Genomic DNA, 23522 nt, shown 5'->3' with positions numbered 1-23522 from the left:
TTTTTTTGTTTTGTTTTGTTTTTTGAGACAGGGTTTCTCTGTGTAGCTTTGGAGCCTATCCTGGCACTTGCTCTGTAGACCAGGCTGGCCTCGAACTCAGAGATCTGCCTGCCTCTGCCTCTCAAGTGCTGGGATTAAAGGCTTGTGCCACCAATGCCTGGCAAAAAGCATCAAATAAATTTATTGAATGTTCATGTCAATAAATATTTAGAAGTGTGAAAATGTTAGACCCTTGGAAAACTCAGGCCTCAGGGTCCCAGCCCAGGACCGAGGTCACCCCAATCACCAGGCAGATTCGAGAGCTTGATGAAAACTGCATGAGGCTTTATTGTTGTTTAACAAGCTAACCCCATGTTAGCTCGGGTGCAGATGGCTAGCAAAGACACTGTGAAGCGTCTACATAGAGATCTTATAGGGCAGCGTATGGGGAGTGTCTAGGGGTACGAACAGGCTCAGGATTGGTGTGCCTCCAGGCTTGGAGGGCTTGCCCTGTGTTGATTGGCCGACTGGTTGTTATGTCCCATAGGCCCTCCCAGGGTGGTTGCTATGCTCTGCGTGTCATTGCTGTGCACTTGTCCATAAAGCACACCCAGAGGTGTAAAGCATAGGGCCACCAGCTAACTTCTGATTGGTTCCTTGTCACGAGGCAGGCACCTAACCTCTAGTGACTAAGGCAAGGTCAGAAAAGCACGTGTTACTGTCATGGCTGCCTAAATGGGGAGCTGGTCCCTTCAAAAACTTATTTGTTTGTTAAGTTTATTAAATATTTATCAATCACCTTATATGTTTCACACATAGTGTCGCAGGGTCCTTGGGATATATATACAGGAGTGAGGTACAGGCTGTGCTCTCCAAAGCCTTGCATCACAGTCCCTTCCCTCAAAAAGCTTGAAAAGGAATTGGAGGGAAGGCTCGAGAGAGTGTGGAGGTAGGGTGGGGGGTCACTGATGTGAGACCATTGCTCCCACTCTTGTTTATACAAGAGAATCCCCAGAAAGCTGAGGAGTTAAAGTGGCCTCCATTATCTTCCTCATTTTAGACTTTGGTTTTTTGGTTGTTTGTTTTTGACAGGGTTTCTCTGTGTAACAACCCCGGCTGTCCTGGAACTTGCTTTGTAGACTAGACTGACCTCAAACTCACAGAGATCCACCTGCCTTTGCCTCCCAAGTGTTGGGAATAAAGGTGTGTCTCCCCCCAGACTTTGCTTTTAATCTCCTTAGGCTTCACCACATCAAGCAGAGATAATATTGTCTGCCCCTCCTTGGCTTTTGCCTCATCTAGCAGAGATAATATGGAGTAGATGCATAGAAGGCACAAGAGAAGAGCAGGTATGGCCTGGGACCCTGAGGACTTCGTTGTTGGCTGAGGATGCACACAGGAAAATGAGCCAATAGATACTAGGTCAGGTCTCTTCTGTGCAGTGCTCGGCGCTTAGAAAAACATCTCAGATAATCCCCAAGACAGTGAAACTTGGGTTATCAGAGGTTACAGTTGTGTTGTGGATGACTGGCAGTTTCACCCAAGCATTGCTGGCGGATAGGTCCATGTCAGTCTAAAAGGCTGTCAGTGAAGTGCAGAGCTTAGTAAGGACAAAGCCTGGAGTCCTGCCTGCGTTTCCAGTTCTGCTGCTTGGAAGTCCTGTTACCGGGGATACCGGGGATCTGTACCTTCATTTTCCTCATCTCAAATGTGAGAACATAATCACTTTTGACCTTAAGGGCTTAGGACAGGGTTCAGCACACAACAAGGCTAGCTATTATTAATACTTGCTTACCTTTGACGGCAATTGCCTGGATAAAGATTACATAAGTGTACACACCAAAGTTCCAGCTATTACAAAACTGAGTTGGACCACTAAGATGTAGAAAGATAGAATGGAGCAAGTCAAGATAGAGAAATGACTGAAAACAAATGAGGTGAGATTAGATTGGTAGGTACCAGTCCACATGGGCATACACATGAGGCAGCTGGAAGCCAGCATTGGGTCTGCTTTGGCTCCATCAAATGTGTTCACAAAACAGGTCCCCAAAGAAGAGAGCTGTAGCTGCTGAGACCATTCAGCTGGTCAAGGCACCTGCCTGCCTCGCCTGTCCACCTGAGCTAGATGTCATGAGACACATGGTGAAAGGTGACAGAACAGATTTTTGACCTCCACATGTTCTTCGTAGCTCACAGTCCTCCCACACATGAGTGGACACATACAAAACAAACTGATTTTTTTTTTTTCAAGACAGGCTTTCTCTGTGTAACAGTCCTGACTGTCCTAGAACTTGCTCTGCAATCCAGGCTGTCACAGAGATCTGCATGCCTGTGCCTCTGCCTCCCGAGTGTTGGGATTAAAGGCGTGCCCCATCATTAAAGGAGTGCTCTGATTAACATTTTTTTAAAAGAGATATTCTCAATGTCCTCTGCCCTGGCCAGGTCACATCTGGAATTTTCAGTTATGGATGTTGCTCTTTAAACACCCACATCTGATGATACAGAAATAGTGACGGTACTAAAGCCGTAGTGTATGCAAGATGAGGAGGAGGATGCAGTGAGAGTGTCACATATTTGAAAGCTGGCACATGCAAAATAGGTGCACTGAATGTAATTCCATTTGACTAATGTAACAGAACTACCTCATGTGGGTTGGGAGAAAATGAGCAGAGGCCTGTCCACTGGAACTAGAAAACCCACAAATTTCAGATGTCAAAATACCCAGATTGAAGGCTGGAGAGATACCTGGCTCAGAGGTCAAGAGCACTGGCTGCTCTTCCAGAGGATTTGGATTCAATTCCCAGCACCCACATAGTAAGCAGCTCACAGTGGTCTGTAATTCCACATATGAACTCTGTGAGTACCACACACACCAGTGGTATGCAGACAGATACACATACACCAAAACACTATTAACATTAAATAAAATTAAAATATTTTTTAAAAAGATACCTAGATTGTCTGAAAGTTTTCTCATTTGTCTCCTGCAAGTGTTTATTGAGCCCCTACTAAGTTCTGAGCACCATGCTTGGTGTACAGAGTTCAAGACAGCCCTATTTTTGTGTAAGTAGTTAAAACACAGTTCAATTAAGGTCTTTAGCTCTCTTTCTACCCACCTGGAATGTTCTTGCTCTATACAGTCCCCTTTTTCTGTCATTCTGTAATTTTTTTTTAATGTCTCTGGTTTAGAGAAAATGAGATTAATGTCTTCCGATTAAATCTCCTTCAATAATACCATTTTTTTTCCCCTTTGGTAAAGAGACCTATGCCAGTAGGAATATCAATTGACTGAAAAGACAGACGATGGGAATCCTTCTCCTGGCTCTGATGTCTATCATTGTATAAATTACTCTACCTTCTACCCTTTTTAGAGTCTAAGTTTCTAGGTCTAGGGAAAAAAATCTTAAATAAAAATATATGGGTAACAAGAATCTGAACACACACTGACATAGTAACGTGAGTCTGTGAAGAATGTTATGTAATTTGTATTTTAAGCTATTTTATATCCTGAAATTCAAAGAGATTTGATCACTTTATGTAAGTAGGCCGTTTGATTTTATAGGCTATAAATTTGCCTTTTTGATTTATTCCTAGTATTTTCATCGTAGATGTCACATGTATCTCTTTGATATGTTTCAGAAGAAAAGGATCATTTTGAATTTCAGAAGACAGGGATCTTTTGATAGACCTTCCTGAACTTCATAGGCATCACTGTGCTTTTTTTTTTTTTTTTTTTTTTGAGCCGTTCATTTCTCCGAGTCTTTGTTGCTATACTTTGGTCTGGAAAGTTCTTGTCCCTTTTTGTAGCTTCCTTTTGGGCTAACATTGTTCTCATCACGTGTTCATTTCTGGTTAAACTTCTGAAAGAAGTGTTACTGCACGATTGGACTCCACATTGAGTTAAAAGTTTCTATTTACTGATCTTTCCCTGGGAGAGAAATTGGTGTGGGTGTGGTTTTAGGATAGATTGGATAGGTCAAGAGCCTTCTTAATTCCTACCTAATATCTTTAAACTTCTCAGGAACCCCTAGGAGTAAAAATTCTTAACGAAGAGACTCTCTAAAACCTGTCTAAGGCAGAAACATGCTTATGTGAAAATTTGTCATCTTTATGTTTTAAACTTACGATTTTTTTTTTATGTAGCCCAGGCTAGCCTGGAGCTTGTGGTCCTCCTTCCTTGGGCCTCCCAAGTACCCAAGAATTACCCCCAAATTTGATGTTTTATATATCTATAAATAAGGTAAACTAATATAGCAATATCATTTTTTTCTTGTATCATTTTTAAAAGCTAATTATTCACTTATTTGAGAAATATGGACTATATACAGTCCTAGAAATTGCTATAGGGATAACCTAAAGATTAATTTTATAGTAGGAAATAAGACTTTATGCTTACATGTCTTTCCACGTTGATAGATGCTAACACTGAAAATGTTCTAATTAAATCAAATCAATAAGAAACCCAAAGAACACCAAGCTTCTCCTCTTGTTTTGGATGAAAACTTGGGCATGTTTACAAAGCAATGAACCCTAAGGTAGTGGCTGTTGTGGGAGTCTGTTGGTTATGGCCGTGGATGTAATTCTAGATTGCATACTCTTTGTTGAAAGCCTCTATATATCTTTAATGTTCATTTTCCCAAGTCCTTCTTGACCATCTCTACCTCTTCTCCTTCCTCATTCTAATGTTCCAGGTAGAGTTCTCACAAGCCTCCCTTGTCTACTCATGTGAACCTCTGCCATGGGCCTGTGACTTTGTGTTTCGATTTGGAAGGGAAGACCTCAATGCCCCAAGATGTCTATTAGAGATCTACCTATCCAAGATCTATCAAAGGATGCCTTAGCCCCCACATTAGAATCATGTGAATGGCCGGACCCAGTCTGTGACCTGTTGAAGTCAGAAGCCCTGAGGCTTTTTAAGGGAATTTCCAAATTAACTGAGAAAGTTAGAGAAAGTACTGGCCTAGCTATATAATGTTCTTAATAGAGAAATCAAACCATCCTTTAGTTTTCCCTACGTTAAATGAGCATATTCCTTTAAAGTGCTTCTTCTATATATGCTAAGCATTTCAACCAAGGAGGTACTAATTTTTTTCCCAGGTTTCCATGTTGTCCTTATACTATGGAAATATCTATGATATTCCAGTAGGGTTCTAGGTAGTGATGAGTTTAAAGAAAGTAAGGAGATAGGTAATTCTAACCTACATTCTAGCTTTGTTTTGTCTGACAAGCACAGTTAGACAGCCTTTCTCTCCCTTAAGTTATTTCCTACCAACTATAACATCTTTCATATAGGTGGCCACACGAGCTCCTAACTGACCTTGTATTTGAACTTCGCCTTGTGATGCGTCAGTTGCAATGAGTATGAGCTTGGTAAAGTTCAGATTGGCACTGGTGGTCCTATTTACAACTTTCAATGTCTTCCCAGCTGTTTTGGCTTGAGTTTCAGCATCCCTTTAGGATCTTGGCCTACTCCCTAGGTTTCAATCCTTGCCCTTTTGCCCGTTGCCTCAGTTCTAGCACTGGATTCACTCTTCCGAAAAAATTGTACCCTCTCTCAAATTTTCAAATGTTCAGTTACTCCTCTCTGAAAGATTGCTGCTCCCAGCACTATGCTAACTCATATTTCCTGGCAGTACTTAGATGTCACTTCAAGACTTTTGGCCACCCCCCAAACTACTTAGGATTTATAAAATTCCCTCACAATAATACAAGCTTAGTGCCTCTTGTTCTCCTGCTAATGTCAGTTGAGATTGTAAGATTTTTGTGTGTATTCATTTGCTTAATAGGTGTGTCTTTCCTATGTGACTGCAGATGCAGCTCTGGCAATAGCTGTATTCATTCTGTTCATTGCCATCTGCCTAGCTCTGCATCTGGTACACCATAGTTACATACCAAAGAGTTGTGATAATCTGTCCTGAACCATCCTTCTGCACTCCCACCATTGGCTTTGCTGCTTTCAGATCTTTTCTAGGGATCTCAGGTAGGAGTCATCTGCATAACAAATTGATTTGCTCACTGAAAGGAAAAGTATGGGCTCAGGACCTCCAAGACAAACTCTTAGCACAAAGGAGATTTATTTGCCCCAGAAGAACAGAGGGCAGGTAAAAGAAACAAAGATGGGAGATAGAGGGCATGGGATAAGGGGAAGGGAAGAAAGGAAAGGGAGCAGAGGTATTTGTTGGGGGAAGGGCAATGGTCTGCCTCCGGATAGAGAGGAAATAGACATGCCACATAGGAAAATGGCAGTTTATAAAGATACAAGGGCAAACCCTGTGTTAGGATGAATTGTTTAATTTTAACTGGGCATGTTAGTTAATTTGGGAGCCAAAGGGGGCTTTTGATTGCTGGATCTTGGTAGCCACTGTCAGGAGGAGGAAGTAGCCAAATAAGGGAATAGACCTTGGTGGCTAGCTTTTGGAATGTAATCTAATGGTTTTTAGCAAGACAGAGGGAATATGGGGAAAAGAGCCAGGCCTGCCAGACCCATCCTTGCCACACCAAGCTGTCCAGAATACCTTCATTCACTACTAAACTGTCTTAAGTTGTTTAAAATTATTATTAATAGATGTTGAGTGTAAAACTTGCTCATGTCAAACTGGTGATGATGCTGCATCTTGCAGTTTCTAGACACCTCTGGGTTTTTGCCACATGACCTCTCAGAGCCTATTGCTGTACTAATATACAGGATAAGTACGCAGCATTTGCAAATGTCCTTAGCCTGTCTTAGTGGACTAGAAATCTCAGACTTGGGTTGTGTTTGAGAATTTGTGGGAACTGCATTATCAGAGTTTGTTTGACACATTTGTACATATGCTGTTTCAACCCAGTTGTTTACTGCAGTTCAAGTATGACACTTGGCCCTTCCTAAGACTGCTCCATTTCACATGCCAGCTAGCTTTCCAGGCCTACTGGGCTACATTCACTCTGACTGGCTGTAAATGTGCAGGGGTTCCCATTACCCACTCAGGTCTGATAATTTGCTAAAACAACCCGTGGAACTCAAAAAGGAGCCACACTAACAATTAACCATGTTATTATAAAGTATGTGAATTGGGAACAACTGAATGGATAGACTGTTTGCTCTGCATGGAGAATCAGGGTACATCATGATCTGTTTATAGTGAGGAATCTCCCTCAAATGTCTATGCCCAAAGTTTGTGCAGCAATTCCGTTATGTAGGTAAAATTGACTGAACCTAATCTTCAGCCTTTTTTCCTCGATGGAGGTCAGGTGGGCTTGAAGACCCTACTCTGTAATCACGTGGTTATTCTTTCTGATGACCAGCTCTCTTCCTGAAGCCATTGAGTGGCCCACTGAGTTTTTCATTACTATAAACTCAGGTGTGATTTAAGGGGTTCAGGAATAGCAAAAGCATTTGTATCATTTGAGGAAAATTCCAAGAATTTTAGAAGCTCCCTGCCTGAGCCCAGGGATAAAGACCACACATGTTTGATAGCAACATGACCATTACCAAAACCAAAATGGTGCCTGGCCAGAAGGGGAATGCATGGTTTATGTAGTTTCCTAGCAGAAGAAAATGAGTAGCCCTCAGCATTCACTGTTTCATTGTTTTCAGACAGCCAGCTTTCAACACTGACTATAGATATCTAAGGAAGGAGATTGGGGGGGGGGTTTTCCTGGGTGCTCCTGGGGCCAAAAAACTTCAGCGGCAAGCCAAAACCTACCAGCTCTACACTATCGGCCTCCTGCAACCCTCCAGAGCACCAGCTACTCTAACGCAGTCACCACTCTCAAATTTTACCTTAGCATAAAGTGCTTATGTTTTAATATGTACAAAATAGCAAGCTCAGTTTTCTCTATTACTTTTAATTGAAGAAAAAAATCTAGTTTGCTGTGTATATATTACTTCTAGACAGGAACCAGCATTCCAATAGCATAGACGTGGGCTTGAAGCAATTTCCACCAAGATTAGAAATCACATACACCAAAGCTCATTGAGACTCCCTCATTTGAAATTGTATGGGGCTGAATCAGAGGCCTTGCTGAAAATGACTGTCCTTCAAATCACCAGGCCTGTGCCTCTGACTCAGAGGAACAGACTTAGCTTGAAAGTCTTGATCTCTTTCTCCATTTTCATCAATAAAGAGGTTCTTCTCAAGCCCCAGACTCTTAGAGACCACACAGAGTAGTACACACACCTGATGTGGTGGCTGGCAGGGTGGGCATCCAGACTCAGTGGGTAAGTAATAAATTAGGAGCACAAAGGCATGGTCTCCTGCTCGCAACCCTGCCATTGGCTTACAACCTCAAGCCAGCCTTTTCAGTCTTATGAGTCAGCACCTTCAACACTCCGTCCTGGGAGAAGGTTTAGCTGCTTTGTCTGTATACAATTCATATACTAAAAAATTCTATCCCAACCTTAGTCACATATATTAATTCAGCAATATTGTAGATAATTGTATTTTTTGCCCTAAATATATGGGGAAGTTCCCCAGTGATGTTTAGATTGGCCTAACAATGGATGGGCCACCTTTGGGAAGGTAATGTTTCTCATCCATTGTTAGGAGGGGGAATTTTAGCTCGAATAAAAGGTGCCTGATAATGCCAAAGGTTTCCTATCATCCCCTGAAGCTTGACTCTACCAGTAATCTGACCAACATGTTTGTGCCCATTGCTGTGACCTTTCCTCCACTACCTATAGTGGATGTTCTCTGTCTGAGCTAGCAACCTTAAGACGTTTTGCAAGGCTAGTAAGTAATATCTCTTCTTTTTCCTTTCAGATACCATAAAGATGAGATCAAAATATTGTCCAGAGACCACATTTCTGGACCCCTAAATTAGATCCATGTATACATCTGGCCACAGCTGGAATCCCTGAGGCAATACCCTCTTACTGCAACAGGCAGAAAATCTGTTCTCTGAGGTCAAGCTGAGCATGCCAGGTTCCTTCTTTAAAACTCACTTGTTAGGGAGATGGCTCAGAGGGAATGGCATTTGTCACACAAGTCTGGTGACCTGAGTTTGATCCCCAGAACCCATATAAAGATGGAAGGAGAGAACCAGTTCCCCAAAGTTGTCCTTTGATCTCTACAACTACACCATGGTACATGCAAACCCCCATCACACAATTACATATACAAATTTTAAAACTAAACTCACTAGTTAGATACTTCTTTTCTCCATCTGTGAAGTGGTCTGATAAGAGGCTGAGAGAGAATCAGCAACTATTATGCTAAGAAATTCCTTTCAAATGGCAAGGTGAGGATCAGAAAATAGGAATTTCTACTTGTAGACAGTTTTTGATTTGACCTACTTTGTCTAAATAAAAGGATGCAAACAGCCTGCCTTCAAATACCAAACTTTTAGTTAAAAGATTAGTTTCGAAGCCGGGTGGTGGTGGCGCAAGCCTTTAATCCCAGCACTCGGGAGGCAGAGGCAGGCAGATCTCTGCAAGTTCAAGACCAGCCTGGACTACAAGAGGTAGTTCCAGGACAGCCTCCAAAGCCACAGAGAAACCCTGTCTCAAAAAACAAAACAAACAAACAAACAAACAAACAAACAAACAAAGATTAGCTTTGGGCATGGCCACAGGTATGTTTTAAGAGAATCAGAAAAACACAGAAGTCCTAAAACAAAGGACTAAAGGAAAGAAGTAAGGCAATGCAGTCTGACTCTCATAGGGCATATGGAATTTGGTGTGGGATGGAAATGAAATCCAAGCATGGATTTAGGAACCTAAATGATGAAAGTAATCTTTTTCCATTTTGAGACTGTCCCTACTACTCCTTGGGTCCACTCTCATGACTTTAATTTTATCAAATTGTTGTCATTACTGAAATAGCCCAAGTAGGCATTACTCTAAGAGATGCTGTCAGGGAAGAAGAAGGAAGATTGTGTTTTAAAGATACCATAAAGTTCAAAGAGACGAGACCTCGTGCAACATAAGGAGAGAGAAGCGTGTGTTAAGAACAGGGAGGGATGTGAGGGGAAGTCAGAGGCGACCGTGGTGCAGCGGTGTGTGTGATTAAGCTACAGACTGAGGCTAATGCAAGTAGAGACTTCTAAATCCAAGCTGGGAGGAAAGATAGGGTCCAGAAACAGAGTAGGGAGAGACCTGTTGTTTCTCAGATAGACCAAAAAGATACTATCAGCTTCTAAGTTACTAAGAGGTTGTTGACCTTTGAGACCAATCATAATAGAGATGTAACTAGAGAGTCACACACGAGAGCTGGTGGTCATTCCACAGAATGTTAAATGCCAGCGGAAGGTGCGGTAGAAAGGACATCATTGGAGCATACATTGAATGCTTTGCAAGACAAAGTGCTTGGAGCAGGGCTGGGACTAAGGTAAGGTGAGCCAGGTACTTGTGTTAACACAGAATCTTTTAGGAGACCTGAGTGAGTAAGATGAAACATACTTTAATAATATTCTCAAAATGAAACATACTGCCAAATGATCCTGAGTTTAGAGACGGTGTCAGCATTACTGTTACTCTTGTCTCAGGCTCAGCTCTATTTCAGAGGAACATTCGAGTAAGGCAGTGTATCTAATACACATCTTTTCCCAGCTCTAAGTAGCACATCTGAGCCTCTTTGCCTTTTTATATACGGAGGCTGACCTGTTCTGATCGAAGGACTTCGGGCACAGTGTTCAGACACAACCAATCGATGGAAGGAGGTGAGCTGTGCTGAAAGGTTTAGCCCCTGTGGCCAGTAGCCTTTAAATAAGAGTTCTTAGTGGGCGAGTGAGTCATCAAAAGAATTTGTTTATGGAGAAAAAAGCCTGAAGTTACAAGCGGGCTCTTTAGAAGAAAGAGTGCAGCATGGACAAGGCCTCTTTTCCATGGCACTTCTTTTACCAAGCAGCTTGAATGATTTCCTTTGGGTGAGAAAGTCAAACTTGGAGAAGGGCTTTTCCCATTCCCTAGTAGAAGTTACAGCTGTTGCTGGCACAGACAGTGATTCAGCTGGGTCAGTATAGAGATCTCTGATGTTACTACTCCCCTGTCTTGGCACTGGCACAGGTTTTGTTTTGCTTTTTGTTTGTTTGTTTGTTTGTTTGTTTGCATGTGTGTCTCCAAGACATGAAACTGAAAGCCACCAGCCAGCCAGTTAGCCATGTGTCACTGGAAATCCTATAGCACTAGAATGGAACCCACCAATCACAGCAAGGCTGACAGGTTACAAACAGTGCACACACTGTAGGTTTTAACAGTGATGTGTCTGTCATTTGGTCCCAGTGATGCTTTGTTGTGGAGGCCTGTCCTGAGCAGCATCATTTTCTCTGCAAACTGCCTGGACTCAGGAGCTCCTGCAGCAGTTGTGGGCATTTTGACAGACCCTTGCCCGCACTTTCACATCAAGCTGTAATCGCTCCTGTTTCTGTTCCCAAGCCAAGACCCAGTCAAGTCAGGACTCAGCCAGTTCTCTCGCCTTCCACTCTTCCCTTAGCAGTGAGTGAATCCTCTCAAAGCTCAGATTGCCACCCCGCTTGAGACAACTCTAGTTCCTCTGCCCTATTAGTCAGATCACACATCCTCTTATTTCAAGCTCTTGTCCAAGCCACCTTTACACCTTTTTTTACTGTGACACTTTACAGTGTCCCTCAGATAACTGGAATACAGGGGTTTCCAAACATGCTCTGGTTTTTCTGACTTAAGTCTTTACTGACATGACTTTTTCTAAAGTCTTGTTTTCTCCTCAAAAATCCAACAAACAACTGAATGTGAAAGTCAAGTCATTGACATTCAAAGGAAAAGAAGAATGGAAAAATTGCTAATTTGCACTGATTTAAATATGCTAGGAGTAAATTTATAGCATTTCATTATGAGACTTTTCATCTTACACTAATATAAACACTGCTATTGAAGTGTCTTGGAAGAAAAATTAAAAGTAACTTTACAACTCAAATCATGTCTTTTAGAAGTGAAAATCTCCTGTAGATCATTCTATTTGCAACTCAAGGTGGATATTTAGTAGATGAAAAGCAGTCAGTATCTCTAGAATGGTGCAGATTATTTGCTTATTCCCTTTAGCAAAAATCAAGATTTATTGCCTTTCAAGATAAATTTTGACTAAATATTGACTTTAGGTTCTCAATCATTATTTACCTGAAAGACCAATAAATCTTGACACTTATCATGAGTCAGAATTGATCTAGTATTTATTAATTTACTTCATACAATTCATAATTTAAAATTTTTTAAATTAGATTTAAAAAATATTATATGTTAGTGTTTATTGCATGTATGTTTGTGCAGCACATGTGTTCTTGGTGCCTGTTGTGGTTAGGAGAGGCATCAGTGCCCTGTAACTGGAGTTATGAATGGTTGTGAATCATCATCCTGAGTGCTGGAATTAAGCCTAAGTCCCCTGCAAGAGCAGCAAGTGCTCTTAACTGCTGAGCTATCTTCCCAGCCCATGATTTGTAGTCTTAATAACAAGATTCCACCAGATTGGTCAAATACTGTAGCATTTAGTGAACTTATATTTTCAGTCAGCAGATATTCCCTTCATATATACATAAATACAGTGCCATTATTACTATTAATACAACCAACACATTGCACATCAAAGCTGTCTTAGATTTGAAAATACTCAGTATAAATAACTCCCACACACAACTAGAAAACCCGAACCAAACAAAAACCTCACTGATAGTTTGTAGTACACTTGAAATTTTTAATCCTATTCAGATTAGGAAAAATCCAGGGTTGCCTTTCTTCGGTTGCCTTGAATTCTGCAAGGAGAATCAAGTAATACACAATGATGATGGGTAGGTAGCCTCTGTCTTGACAGTTGCTATCTGCTGGTTCCAGTCTCCTCATCTGTCACTGTTCTGTCTCTAGATACAATGGGCACCGAACCCTCACTGCATCGAGGAACAACGCTAGTCCTTCACGGGCACATTTGCCACCTTGCTGTATTGAAAGGAAAGTCCCTTGATTCAGTACACCTGTATTCCCCCAAGGGAGTTACTCACTTCTGTTATATTCTAAAGGACAGGGCTGTGCTAGCAACAGCTGGAGTCAATTCTGCAAGTGCCAACTCAGATTAACCTAAGTGTTTCAACTATGGTAGGGACAGTTTCCTTCCTAGCCTAGTTTATGATTTTGAACATGTGTCAGCACTCAGACTGCAAAGCAGAACTTTGAGCTAAGTTCTGGCCAACAGGTAGTGACATTTTCACATGTGTAATCTCTCAGCACTGTACAATTTGTAGATGAACATAAAATGAAACTCACCAGGAGAAAATGATTTTGTAATAAACAGAAGTGACTTCAGGATAGGTTTGGAAACAACCAGTATGTTTCAGGATTATAGTTATAGCATGTAGAACCCCTTCCAGGTATAAAGGTCATTTTTTTCCTTTTTAAAATGTTTTTCAATTATTATTGGCAATTTCATAAATACATACAAGGTATCTTGATCATAGCCATCTACACTGTCCTTTTCCTCCCTCCTTGAACTCTGTCCCAACATAGCCCTCTCCTCTCTTCATCTTCTCTTTCCTCCCTCCCTTTCCTCCCTCCATCCCTTTCCTCCCTCTCTCCCTTCCCTCCCTCCCTCTCTCCCTTCCCTCCCTCTCCCTCCCTCCTCTCTCCCCTCCCTCCCTCTCTCTCTCTCTCCCCTCCCTCCCTCCCCCCCCTCCCTCCTCTCTCCCTCCCTCCCTCCCTCCCTCCCTCCTGTAACTCACTGAGTCTGGTTCATTAATGCTGCCTGTGCATGGATACAGGACCATACACTAGAGCCAGACCTATGAAGAAATTTGACTCTCTTTTCCCCAAGCAACCATCAGCTGCCGAACATGTGGCAGCAATGGTTGGGGCTTTGTGAGCTCCTCCCCAACCCATACTGGAACATTGACTGACTTGATGCTGTGCAGGTCTTATTTATGTAAACCCAGCTCCTGTGAGTTTGAGTGCGATGGCCATATCATGTCCAGAAGACAGCATTTCAAAGCATTCCTTCCCATCCTTTAGCTTTCTCTACCTTCCACCCCATTTTCCATGACGTTTCCTGAGCCTTGGGGGCGAGGAGTTGATATAGATGTTCCCATTAGGACTGAACACTCAGTAGCACTTATCTATAGTTAGCTTTTTGACTGTTTATGAGGCTTAACTGTTGTCCACTGCAAAAAGAAGTTTCTCTGACCAAGGTTGACAGCAACACTAGTCTGTGGGTAGAAACACAAAAATTTAGAAGGCAGAATGACAACGCAAGCTATTAGCAAAAACAACAATAGTACGTTTCCCTGTAGGGTCTGTGACCTCCCTAACCATAGATTTTCGGGCCAGCTATTCAGTGCCAGGCACGAATTTCCTCCTGTGGTGTGAGTCTGAAATCCAGTCAGAAAGTGGGTAGTTACCATGGCCATAACGGTCATGCCACTATTGCCCCAGTGGGTGTGTCTTGCCTTACAGGTCAGTATGGTAGCATGCAGCATCCAGCACCAGGTAGGACTATGATGGTGCCCTCCTCCCGCCCCTCCCCCAATAGTCTGCATAGTACCTTGTGACATGTGAAAACTAGCCAGAAGGAAGAAATTTGCTAGTCTGCTCCAGATTGATTTTTCTGTGTCTAGCAACCAAAGTGTATGATATCTTTAACTATAGGATCTTACTATCTAGTTAATTATAGTGAGCAACCAAGGGCACTGGCAAAAGCCTATGTTGTTTTGGAAGTATCTGGGTCTTTTGGTTAATAATCTGAAATGAGATATCCATGCCAGGCACTGAGACTTTCGTTTAATAGCCCCCCCTTTTTTTCCCCTGGGAGCAATCAGTTATGAAGTTTTTATTCCCTGGGAAGAGAATTCACTATCAAAGTATTTAAAACCTTAGAGAGAATGTAATTTTGAACTTCTTCAGCCTAAAATGGGTATGCAATATCAACAAAATCTCTACCACCCCATACCATTTCTTCATATTAGTAATTATAGTGGCACAAGATTGAGTTCTCCTCTTGTTCCTCAGTTTTGAGATGCCTATAAATACTGTTGTCTTATAACAAGCAAAATGTACATACTCAATGTTATATGCCATAGTCTTCATCTAAATGTTCAGTGTTTTAAGTTGTTTTATGATTCAGTAGATCCCTTCTGCTTTGTGGGTTACTGTCTTGTTTCAAAGACCCAGAGGTAATTTGGATGTTTGAGATAGGAAAGGGGTTGGGTCAATGATTTATAAGTAGGTGTTTTCAGATTCCTTTATTCTCTACACCCTTTCCATTTTGCAAGTAGAATTCCATAGTTTCATTTCTACCATGTCAATTGAGGTGTGGTGTAGCTACTTTTATATCAAAGCTCTGTCTCTGCTGCTGTTCAGGGTACAAGGCTAGGACCCATGTTTGTTTTGCCTCAATTTCATTAAACACCAACCCTACATTGAAAAAATAGCTTGTGCCTTATATTAGACAGTCCTTCACTTAAACAGTGACTATATTTGGACTAATCCTAGGCCAGAGATAAGTAGAACACTCAATTTATGCCAAATATAGCAGTTTGTTTTTAAAAGTGTGTATTCAACACTAACTCCCTTTTGTTGTTGTTTGTTTGTTTCAAGACAGGGTCTAACTATGTAGCTCTGGCTGTTCTGGAACTCACTATATATACCAGGCTGGTCTTGAACTCAGAGAGATCTGCCTGCCTCTGCCTGCCAAGTGCTAGGATTGAAGGCATGTACCACTACACGCCCAGCTTAACACTAACTCTTTTTTTAAATTTTTTTCATTAAATTTTTTTACTAATTTATTTTTTACATTCCAATCCCAGTTCCCCCTATCTCCTCTCCTCCCACTCCTCCCACTCCTCCCACTCTCCCCTCTCCTCCCATCTGCTCCTCAGAGAGGGTGAGGCCTCCCCTTGGAAGTCTGTCCCATTATCTCACTGAGGCAGGACCAAGGCACCTTTCTACCCCCCACAACCCTGTGTCTAGGCTGGGCAAGGTATCTCTCCATATAGAATGGGATCCACTAAGTCAGTTTGTGCACTAGTGTTAGATCTTGGACCCACTGCCAGTGGCTTCATATATTGCCCCAGTCACACCATTGTCACCTATATTAAGGGAGTCTAGTTCAGTCTTATTCAGGTTCCCCATTTGTCAGACGTGAGTCAGTGATCTCTCACCAGCTCAGGTCAGCTGATTCTGTGGGTTTCCCCATCATGGTCTTTACTCCTCTGTTCATATTATTGCTCCTCCCTCATTTTGATTGTCCTCCATGGGCTTGACCAATTGGTTAGTTGTGAATTTCTGCATCAGCTTCCATCTGTTTCTGGAAGAGAGTTCTAGCTTCTCTGGGGATGTGGACTGCAGGCTGGGTATCTTTTGTTTTATGTCTGGAATCCACTTATGAGTGAGTACATACTATATTTGTCTTTCTGGTTTTGGGTTACCTCACTCAGGATGGTTTTTTCTAGTTCCATCCATTTGCCTGTGAATTTTAGGATGTCATTGTTTCTTACAGCTGAGTAATAGTCCATTGTTAACACTAACTTAACTAGTAGATGGCTGCAGACAGTAAGCTAGGGAAACCAAGTTGTTTATGACCTTACTCCCAATTCTTGACATCCCCCCCCCAACTTGGGTGGCATGGGGGTTCAAACTCAGGGCCTTCACATATACATTCTAACCAAATGTTCAACCACAGAACCATACCGCTGGTCTTCACCACCCCTAATTCTTGCATTTAAAGTCCAGGCCTCAGAGCAGCATAGAGCAGCATTTTACAGAATGCTTGTTTACGGGAACCCACTGCTCCCTGCCAGGATGCTGGAAGGGAGAGGGGGATGGAGGGAGGGAGGAAAGGAAGGACTGGGAGATCCCACTCCCCGTGGACACTTCATTTTGTCTGGTGCCTATGGCAAAAGACCTGTGAAACTCATCAGATTTCCCTTCTGCCTTTCCCCTTGCCCTCTCACCCCCTTTAAAGACCAAGTCTTCCTATATACACCCACGTTTGCTTTGAAGTCATGATCCTCTCAATTCAGCCACCAGAGTGTGGGGAGTATAGACACCATGATGTCTTAGCTAGGCTTTATTTATTTTTTTCTGTTTTTACAGAGCAAATGAAAATGTGTTCCCTCAAACTCTTTGTCTCATACCTCCCCTCCTATTTTTAGAAGATAGGATCTCTAAAAGATAGCCTAGGTTAGCCTTGAAATCATGATCCTCCTGCCTCTGTGTCCCAAGTACTGAGATCACAATGCATACCACCACCATCCAGCTTTTTCTCTTTCCCTTTTTATAAAAGCACTTCCTTCTTTTCTTCCATGGTATTTATTTATTTATTTGTTTGTTTGTATTTTTTTATTTATCTTTTATTCTTTAGAGCATCTCTCCCTGCCAAATACAAAGCAAAATACTGGTTGACCTCATGGAAGTTTCTGAAAGCTCATGTGATAGGATGAAAAGCAGCTTGGAGTAGCTAGCACATCAACAGTGAGGTAGACTCACCTAGGGATGGATCCAGCCTCAGCTCTTGCCCTTCCCCCTTGGGCCCTGGGTTCCCTGGTTTGGGGTAGGCAGCAGAAGTTGACAGCTATTAAGCAAGAAGAAGGCTGTTGGCCCCTGCTCAAGACCGCAGCCTCAATACCACCACACTGCAGCCGGCCAAACTAACTAGGTACGTTGGTGAGAAGAAAGCTCATGCTTTGTGGAGAATTACGCCCGAATGTCTGTCCCAAGCCTTCGAGTCTTTTGGATTCCTAGTGAAAGGCTGCTTGGGAAACCAACTGTATGCCACAAACAGGGTTCTGGTTAAATGGTGACATTTGTTTCCAAAAGTGTATCAGAGGGGAAGCTAAGCTCTTCAGAGCATGTGTTCATTAAAGATGTGAAGTGGGGTGGGAAGCAATAAAAAAAAAGGCCAGTGAGTTCTCTTGTGAGATAGTTTTTTGTTCTTATGAATTGAACACTCTGAAAAGTTTCACAAAGAACCTAGGAGAATGCATTTGCTTTGATCTAACATGTAGAGTGTCCCCTTCCACAAATGCCCTTGAATTTAGAAATGTTGTTGAAAAATCTGTTTGAAAGTACATAAAAATATATGTAAATAAGCCCTAATTAGTTATTTCAATTAATTATTGTCTGTCTACTTTGCAACTCTATTTTCCCCCATAATGTTGCTTTTCAGAGGCCACTTTTGGCACTCTTGAAAAAAAGTTTCTTAACAGTCATTTTTAAGAAAGCACACTTTCCCCTGTTGAAAATCTCACAATGATAAATTAAAATCCCAGATTGTGCCTCTTCATGGAAAATTGCTTCAGACACTTTCAGTCCGTGACCTGCAGTATGATAGTAAAGGAAATCTCGCTGTCAATCAACAGAGTGGGGCTTCCTTCTTGAGACAGATGATATGTGTTGTTTGGAAGAATGTGAGCCTGTATCAAGTCAGGAGCCTCCTGTCTTCTGCTGGCCTCACTGTGCTCCTTCTCCTTCAAAGGCAAGGGCATTGGATTGGGTCTAAAAGGCTTTAATTCTTCCTCAGTTGAATAGGAGGCTCCCCAGTAGGAATGAGGATGCTCTGGGTGTAGCTGGTGGTAGAGCTCTTGCAGAGCCTGTGCAGATGCTCAGTTCTGTCTGTAGTGTGGGGAATAAACACTTCTAGACTGAGCTTGGGGTGCTTTTCCAAAGCTGATGTCTAGAAATTGACTAAGAACTGAAACTTAGTTTTGGAAGTCATGCAACAGATTATGATTTTCACCAAGTAATCTGCATGTCTTCTGCACTGTCATTTAGAGCTTGGAGGGGCCATGGAGGTGGGTCTCAGAGAAACCAGGGAACCAGTCCCAGCCTTTACCCATCAGAGTCCCTGGTGAGAGATAGGGGAAGATGATCATGAGAAACATGGATTTCTGGTTGCTGCCCCAATTCTACAGAACCAGAGACACCCTGGGGAGGGCACTGCATTTGCCACAAACATTGCTAGAAAATTTGGATGCTCACTGAATTTGACCATCCACCAGTCTCAGCTGTCCAGTTTATCTTATTATGAGGAAGCATAGGGAGTGAAGCATGCTTCCTGGTTCTGGATTAGCTCTTCTCTGTACTTAACATGTCAGAGTAGTCCTAGGCATGCAGACAGGTTCAAAATGACTTAGGAACTGAGTAGACACCATGTTTCCACATGAAGCAGTGAAGACACTCAGGACCAGACATAGCAGTCTACACAGGGTTGCCCATGTCTAAACTAAAACTCCTAAGAGCCTTAGCTGTGTTCTCCCCTCTCTCCTCCTCTCCTCTTATAAGCCCAGAAACCTGTGCAATGTTTGTGAGCATGTTAGTTTGTCTCCATGGTATGTGTAGTTGAACACCCACTTAAGATCTGTGTGCCCAGTTGAAATAATAAACTTTTATTTTTTTTTAAACAGGGTTTCTCTGTATAATCTTGACTGTTCTGGAAGTTGCATTGTAAACCAGGCTGGCCTCAAACTCAGAGAGATCCACCTGCCCCTGCCTCCCAAGTGCTGGGATTAAAGGCATGTGCCACCACCATCTAGTGAAATAAACATTTTTAGGTTATATGCTTCCTATTCGTATTTGTACTTTTAAAATGATGCCCATATTTGTTATAGAACATTGGGGTAAAGTCATTTAAATTACAAACTGCTAAGCCCATTAGTACCTATTAGTATTCAGGAGATGCCCACTGATATTTAAGGTACCTAGTTTAACATTTGTTGGTGTCTGCTATGTGTTAAACTCTGTGTTAAATGCCGAGGATAAAATCTGAGAAGTTTGCTGTCTGCTTGGCTGGAGTGACACAGCTCAAGGAGGCATGCAGTCTATGAGCGCAGCAAACAGCACTCCAGCATTTACCACCCAGAATTGTGACAGCATCTCTTCTGTCAAACAGAGGCTCATGTGGTCCTTATCTTCTGCACATTGTTTCTCATTCCTCAGCTAGCCTCAAAAATAGGTTCCCAATGATTTTGTTGCTGCTCAATAGTTAAGAAAGAATAATAATTTTAAGAACCATGGGAAGATCTAGTTATTAGAGTGTACCACTAGCATATGCATTTGATATCTTTCAGTCCCCTCTGCTTTTAAATACAAGAGGATCTAATTCTCCCTGCAGAGGATGTACTGTGAAATGGCATGGTTAATAATGCCATTTTATTTGTGACAGAAATTTCGTTAGATTTTGTGGTATTTTCTTTCTTTTGGTGGGGCGGGGCAGGGGGTATTCCAAGACAGGGTTTCTCTGTGGCTTTGGAGGCTGTCCTGGAACTAGCTCTTGTAGACCAGGTTGGTCTTGAACTCACAGAGATTCCCCCTGCCTCTGCCTCCTGAGTGGAGGGATTTTTTTTTTTGGGGGGGGGGTTCTCTGTGGCTTTGGAGGCTGTTCTGGAACTAGCTCTTGTAGACCAGGCTGGTCTCAAACTCACAGAGATCCACCTGCCTCTGCCACCCGAGTGCTGGGATTAAAGGCATGCACTGCCACTGTCACCACTACCCAGCCAAGATTTTGTGGTATTTTCACAGAGTTTATATGTGTCTTTTGTAGGTACGCAGTTTGTATTAAATAAGCATTTTTTTTTGAGCTTCCATATGTATCGATAGAACGTAGTTTCTCCTACTGGAACATGGTCTCTTTGGGGCAGGGCCATGATTATTGCTATGTTCCCTGACAGTCCCTGGACAGTGTTCACAGAATCATGACTCCTGGGATAGGGAGAGGGCATGAACAATCACTGACCAGCAGCTAGTGGTCTTGATCTCATGCAAGATTTGTTGAAGTCTCTCTTTCCTTTGTCTTTGAAACACCTCCAGATGCAAGTGCCACCATATCACAGTTTTATGCAGTGCTGGGGGTTGAACTCAGAGCTTCTTTTGCTAGGCAAGTACTCCAGTAACTGAGCTAGATTGATAGCTCTTGGTTTTGTTTATCTGAGACAGGGGCTCACTAAGTTGCCCAGGCTGCTTGGAACTCTGGGATTTACTGTGTAACCTAGACTGTCCTTGAACCCAAGATCCTTGCCTCAAGTTCTGCAGATACAGGGGTGGACCACCATGCCTGCCTTCATTTTTCCACTAGTCTCTTTTCTCAGAGATGTTGTGTAAGTCAAACAAACCAGTATTAGAAGCTCTAGCCAAGTATGTAGTATAAATTATTCTGAAAAGGAAAGCAGGGAAAGAAAGACAGCGTGGAGAAACTGATCTCTGTAGCTATGTGCAGAAGAAGTACCAGAAACAAGGGTCTAGTGAGGACAGTGTCTGCCCTCAGAAGGAGGGGGGGGGGGTCCTGGACTCTTAGGCTGGGAAGGAGGGCACACATAGGTCCATATGTTCTCTGTAGCTTCTCTTTGGTTACAGACTTCATTTAACCTAAGAGCTGTTCTGTGAAGCCTTGTTCCGCAGTGTGCAAAGTCCAGTAGCAATCATAGTCTATCTTTTGCCTTGAACAGGATGCCAACGATCTATTGGTCTTTCTAATGGCAAGGCCAAGGTGTGCAATTACAGTGGGTGGTACTACTGCAGCAGCTGCCACGTGGACGACAGCTTTCTCATCCCAGCACGAGTAGTTCACAACTGGGACACTTCAAAATACAAGGTAGGTGCCAACCTTGGGTACACTTGATGGTGGCAATTCAGGTGTTCATATATGTGAGGTGGATGATAAAGGTAACTATAAACCTACTGAGGTGAACTAGATTGGGTAGTCTCGTTAAAAAACAAACAAACAAACAATAGCAACAACAACAAAAACCCAGGGTCTCACTTTGCAATTCAGCCTGACCCTAAACTAACAACCCCTGTCTCCAGCTGCCAAGAGTTGCACTGACAGACACATCCCATCATGCCCAATCATACGACCAGATTTTATCTAATACTTCTCACACATGTCTCACTATTTAAAAGCGTTTTGATTGTGATTCTTATTAATTTCCTAATTTTAAAATTTATTTATATCTTTTGATCTATCTGTCTATCTATAGTTTTTACCCATATATATTAACTGTAGGTGCTAATAGTATGCTATACAATGAGAAGCCTCTCTTACAATTTTTATTAGAAAAAAGTGGGGAAATGGAGACTCTTCATGAACATGCCTGTGATCTCTAGAGAAGGTATATGTGACCCAAAGTGTTTCTTGTGATGAAATAGCACTCTGATTTAGGTGAAGGCCAGTTTTCAACCATGTTTTGCTCCTGGAACTGGAATCCTAGGGGAAACCATGAGGAATTCTGGGTTGCAGTCTACAGAAGGAACTGTGTAGTTCATCATCCTCATACCTTTATGAGAATCCCTGTTTATTAAGGAATGGGAGCTAATGAGAAATTCTGGGATATGCTAAGAGCTTTGCACAATAATGACTTGCAGACAAGGAAGACACCCAGGGAGTATGAATAGCACATATGTAACTGTTAAAGTGCAAGTCAACAGGGGAAGAGGAAGGTTCAAGACATGTTGGGTCATCCCAACATAAGAGTGTAGGGAGAAGAGGGACAGGAAAGAGCATCTGGGGACCAGGAATGAGTGAGCAGTGAGGTAGAAGGAGCCCAGGCTGCCTGACAAGCCATGTGAAGAAAGTGCCACCAGATGAACTGTGACAGATGCTGATAGGTCAAATAAGATGAGTCCTGAGAACTGACCATTGGCTCCAGTCATGTGGAGGTAATTAGTGACCCTAATGAGAGCAGTCTGAATGGAGAGGCAGGCACAGAGGGCTGACTGGAGAGGGCTCCACATAGAATAGGAAGAAAGAAAGAAATGACAAGAATAGGAGAGGTTTTACTCAAAAGGGAAGAGACAGGTAGGGGAGTAACTCAATGAGAAGTGGGGTCAAGTTAGGTTTGACTTCTGTTTTAATAGAAAATAGATAACAGCATGTTTTTTTATGCTGATGTGAACTCCCCAGGAGAAAGGAGAAAGGCTGGAATAATGAAGTTGAGAGAGAGGGAGAATGGCATCCTGCAGACAGCAGGGGAGTTGGCCAGGGGCTGAACCCTGGGATGAGAGAAAAGGAGCCTGACATGTATTGGAAGCTCATGGGAGCCCTTTTTATTTGCACTAGTAATTTAGATCAGATTTTTTGGTTTCAATATCTATGATTTTACAGCAGTTAGGATTCCATCTGGGTTACTCTGGAAACTCCTGCTAGTAGGGAAGTAATCTCATCAACTCACCTGAGGGCTTCTCTGTAGCCACATAGTCCTCACTGTCCTTCCATAGGGAACCACGCTCCTCTTACAGAAGGTGTTTCCTTTGCCCCTGTTGTCAACCTTAGCTCTTCCTTTCTCTATTGTGGTCTCACCAATTCTGGTAGGTTGGTGTTAATCAGACATCTGTCCAAAGCATACTTCAGCCCCTTCTCGTATGTTTGCTTAGTGGGAGACAGATTCCTTGAGCTTCCCCAAATCTCAGTTTTCTAATATGTAAGATAAGCCCAGCCTGCCTGGGTTCAAGTCTCAGCTTTGTTACTTGCTGATGTGTGACCTGGATGAGTTATTTGGACTCTTGAGTGTTTTAGTTTTCTTGTTTATAAGGTGAGGATAATATTACCTCTAAGGAGTTATCACTGGTTGAATGGCTAAAATATGTAAAGCAAGTAGAATGGTACCCATCACACAGTGCATGCCAA

The 23522-nt window shown here is 42.4% G+C and overlaps 1 protein-coding gene and 1 non-coding gene across 3 annotated transcripts in view; one reads left to right on the top strand and one right to left on the bottom strand.

The window, feature by feature from the left end:
• Plekhm3 (pleckstrin homology domain containing M3) overlaps positions 1-23522 on the top strand; it is a 160643-nt gene that overhangs the window by 43139 nt on the left and 93982 nt on the right. For both annotated transcript variants that reach the window (XR_003481508.2, XM_027397104.2), the window contains exon 4: positions 21346-21491. Coding sequence is in view for 1 of the 2 variants with exons in the window: in XM_027397104.2 (XP_027252905.1) it covers positions 21346-21491 (146 nt within the window). In the remaining variant the exon portion in view is untranslated. The remainder of the gene's footprint in view (positions 1-21345; positions 21492-23522) is intronic.
• On the bottom strand, positions 11009-11135 carry LOC113833634. Its single transcript, XR_003481741.1, has one exon. It is a non-coding gene; the product is annotated as a small nucleolar RNA SNORA54 (small nucleolar RNA).

The sequence above is a fragment of the Cricetulus griseus genome, chromosome 2 (assembly GCF_003668045.3).
Source record: "Cricetulus griseus strain 17A/GY chromosome 2, alternate assembly CriGri-PICRH-1.0, whole genome shotgun sequence".
In the NCBI taxonomy this organism is placed as follows: Eukaryota; Metazoa; Chordata; class Mammalia; order Rodentia; family Cricetidae; genus Cricetulus; species Cricetulus griseus.
This window is presented reverse-complemented; position numbering and strand designations above follow the sequence as displayed.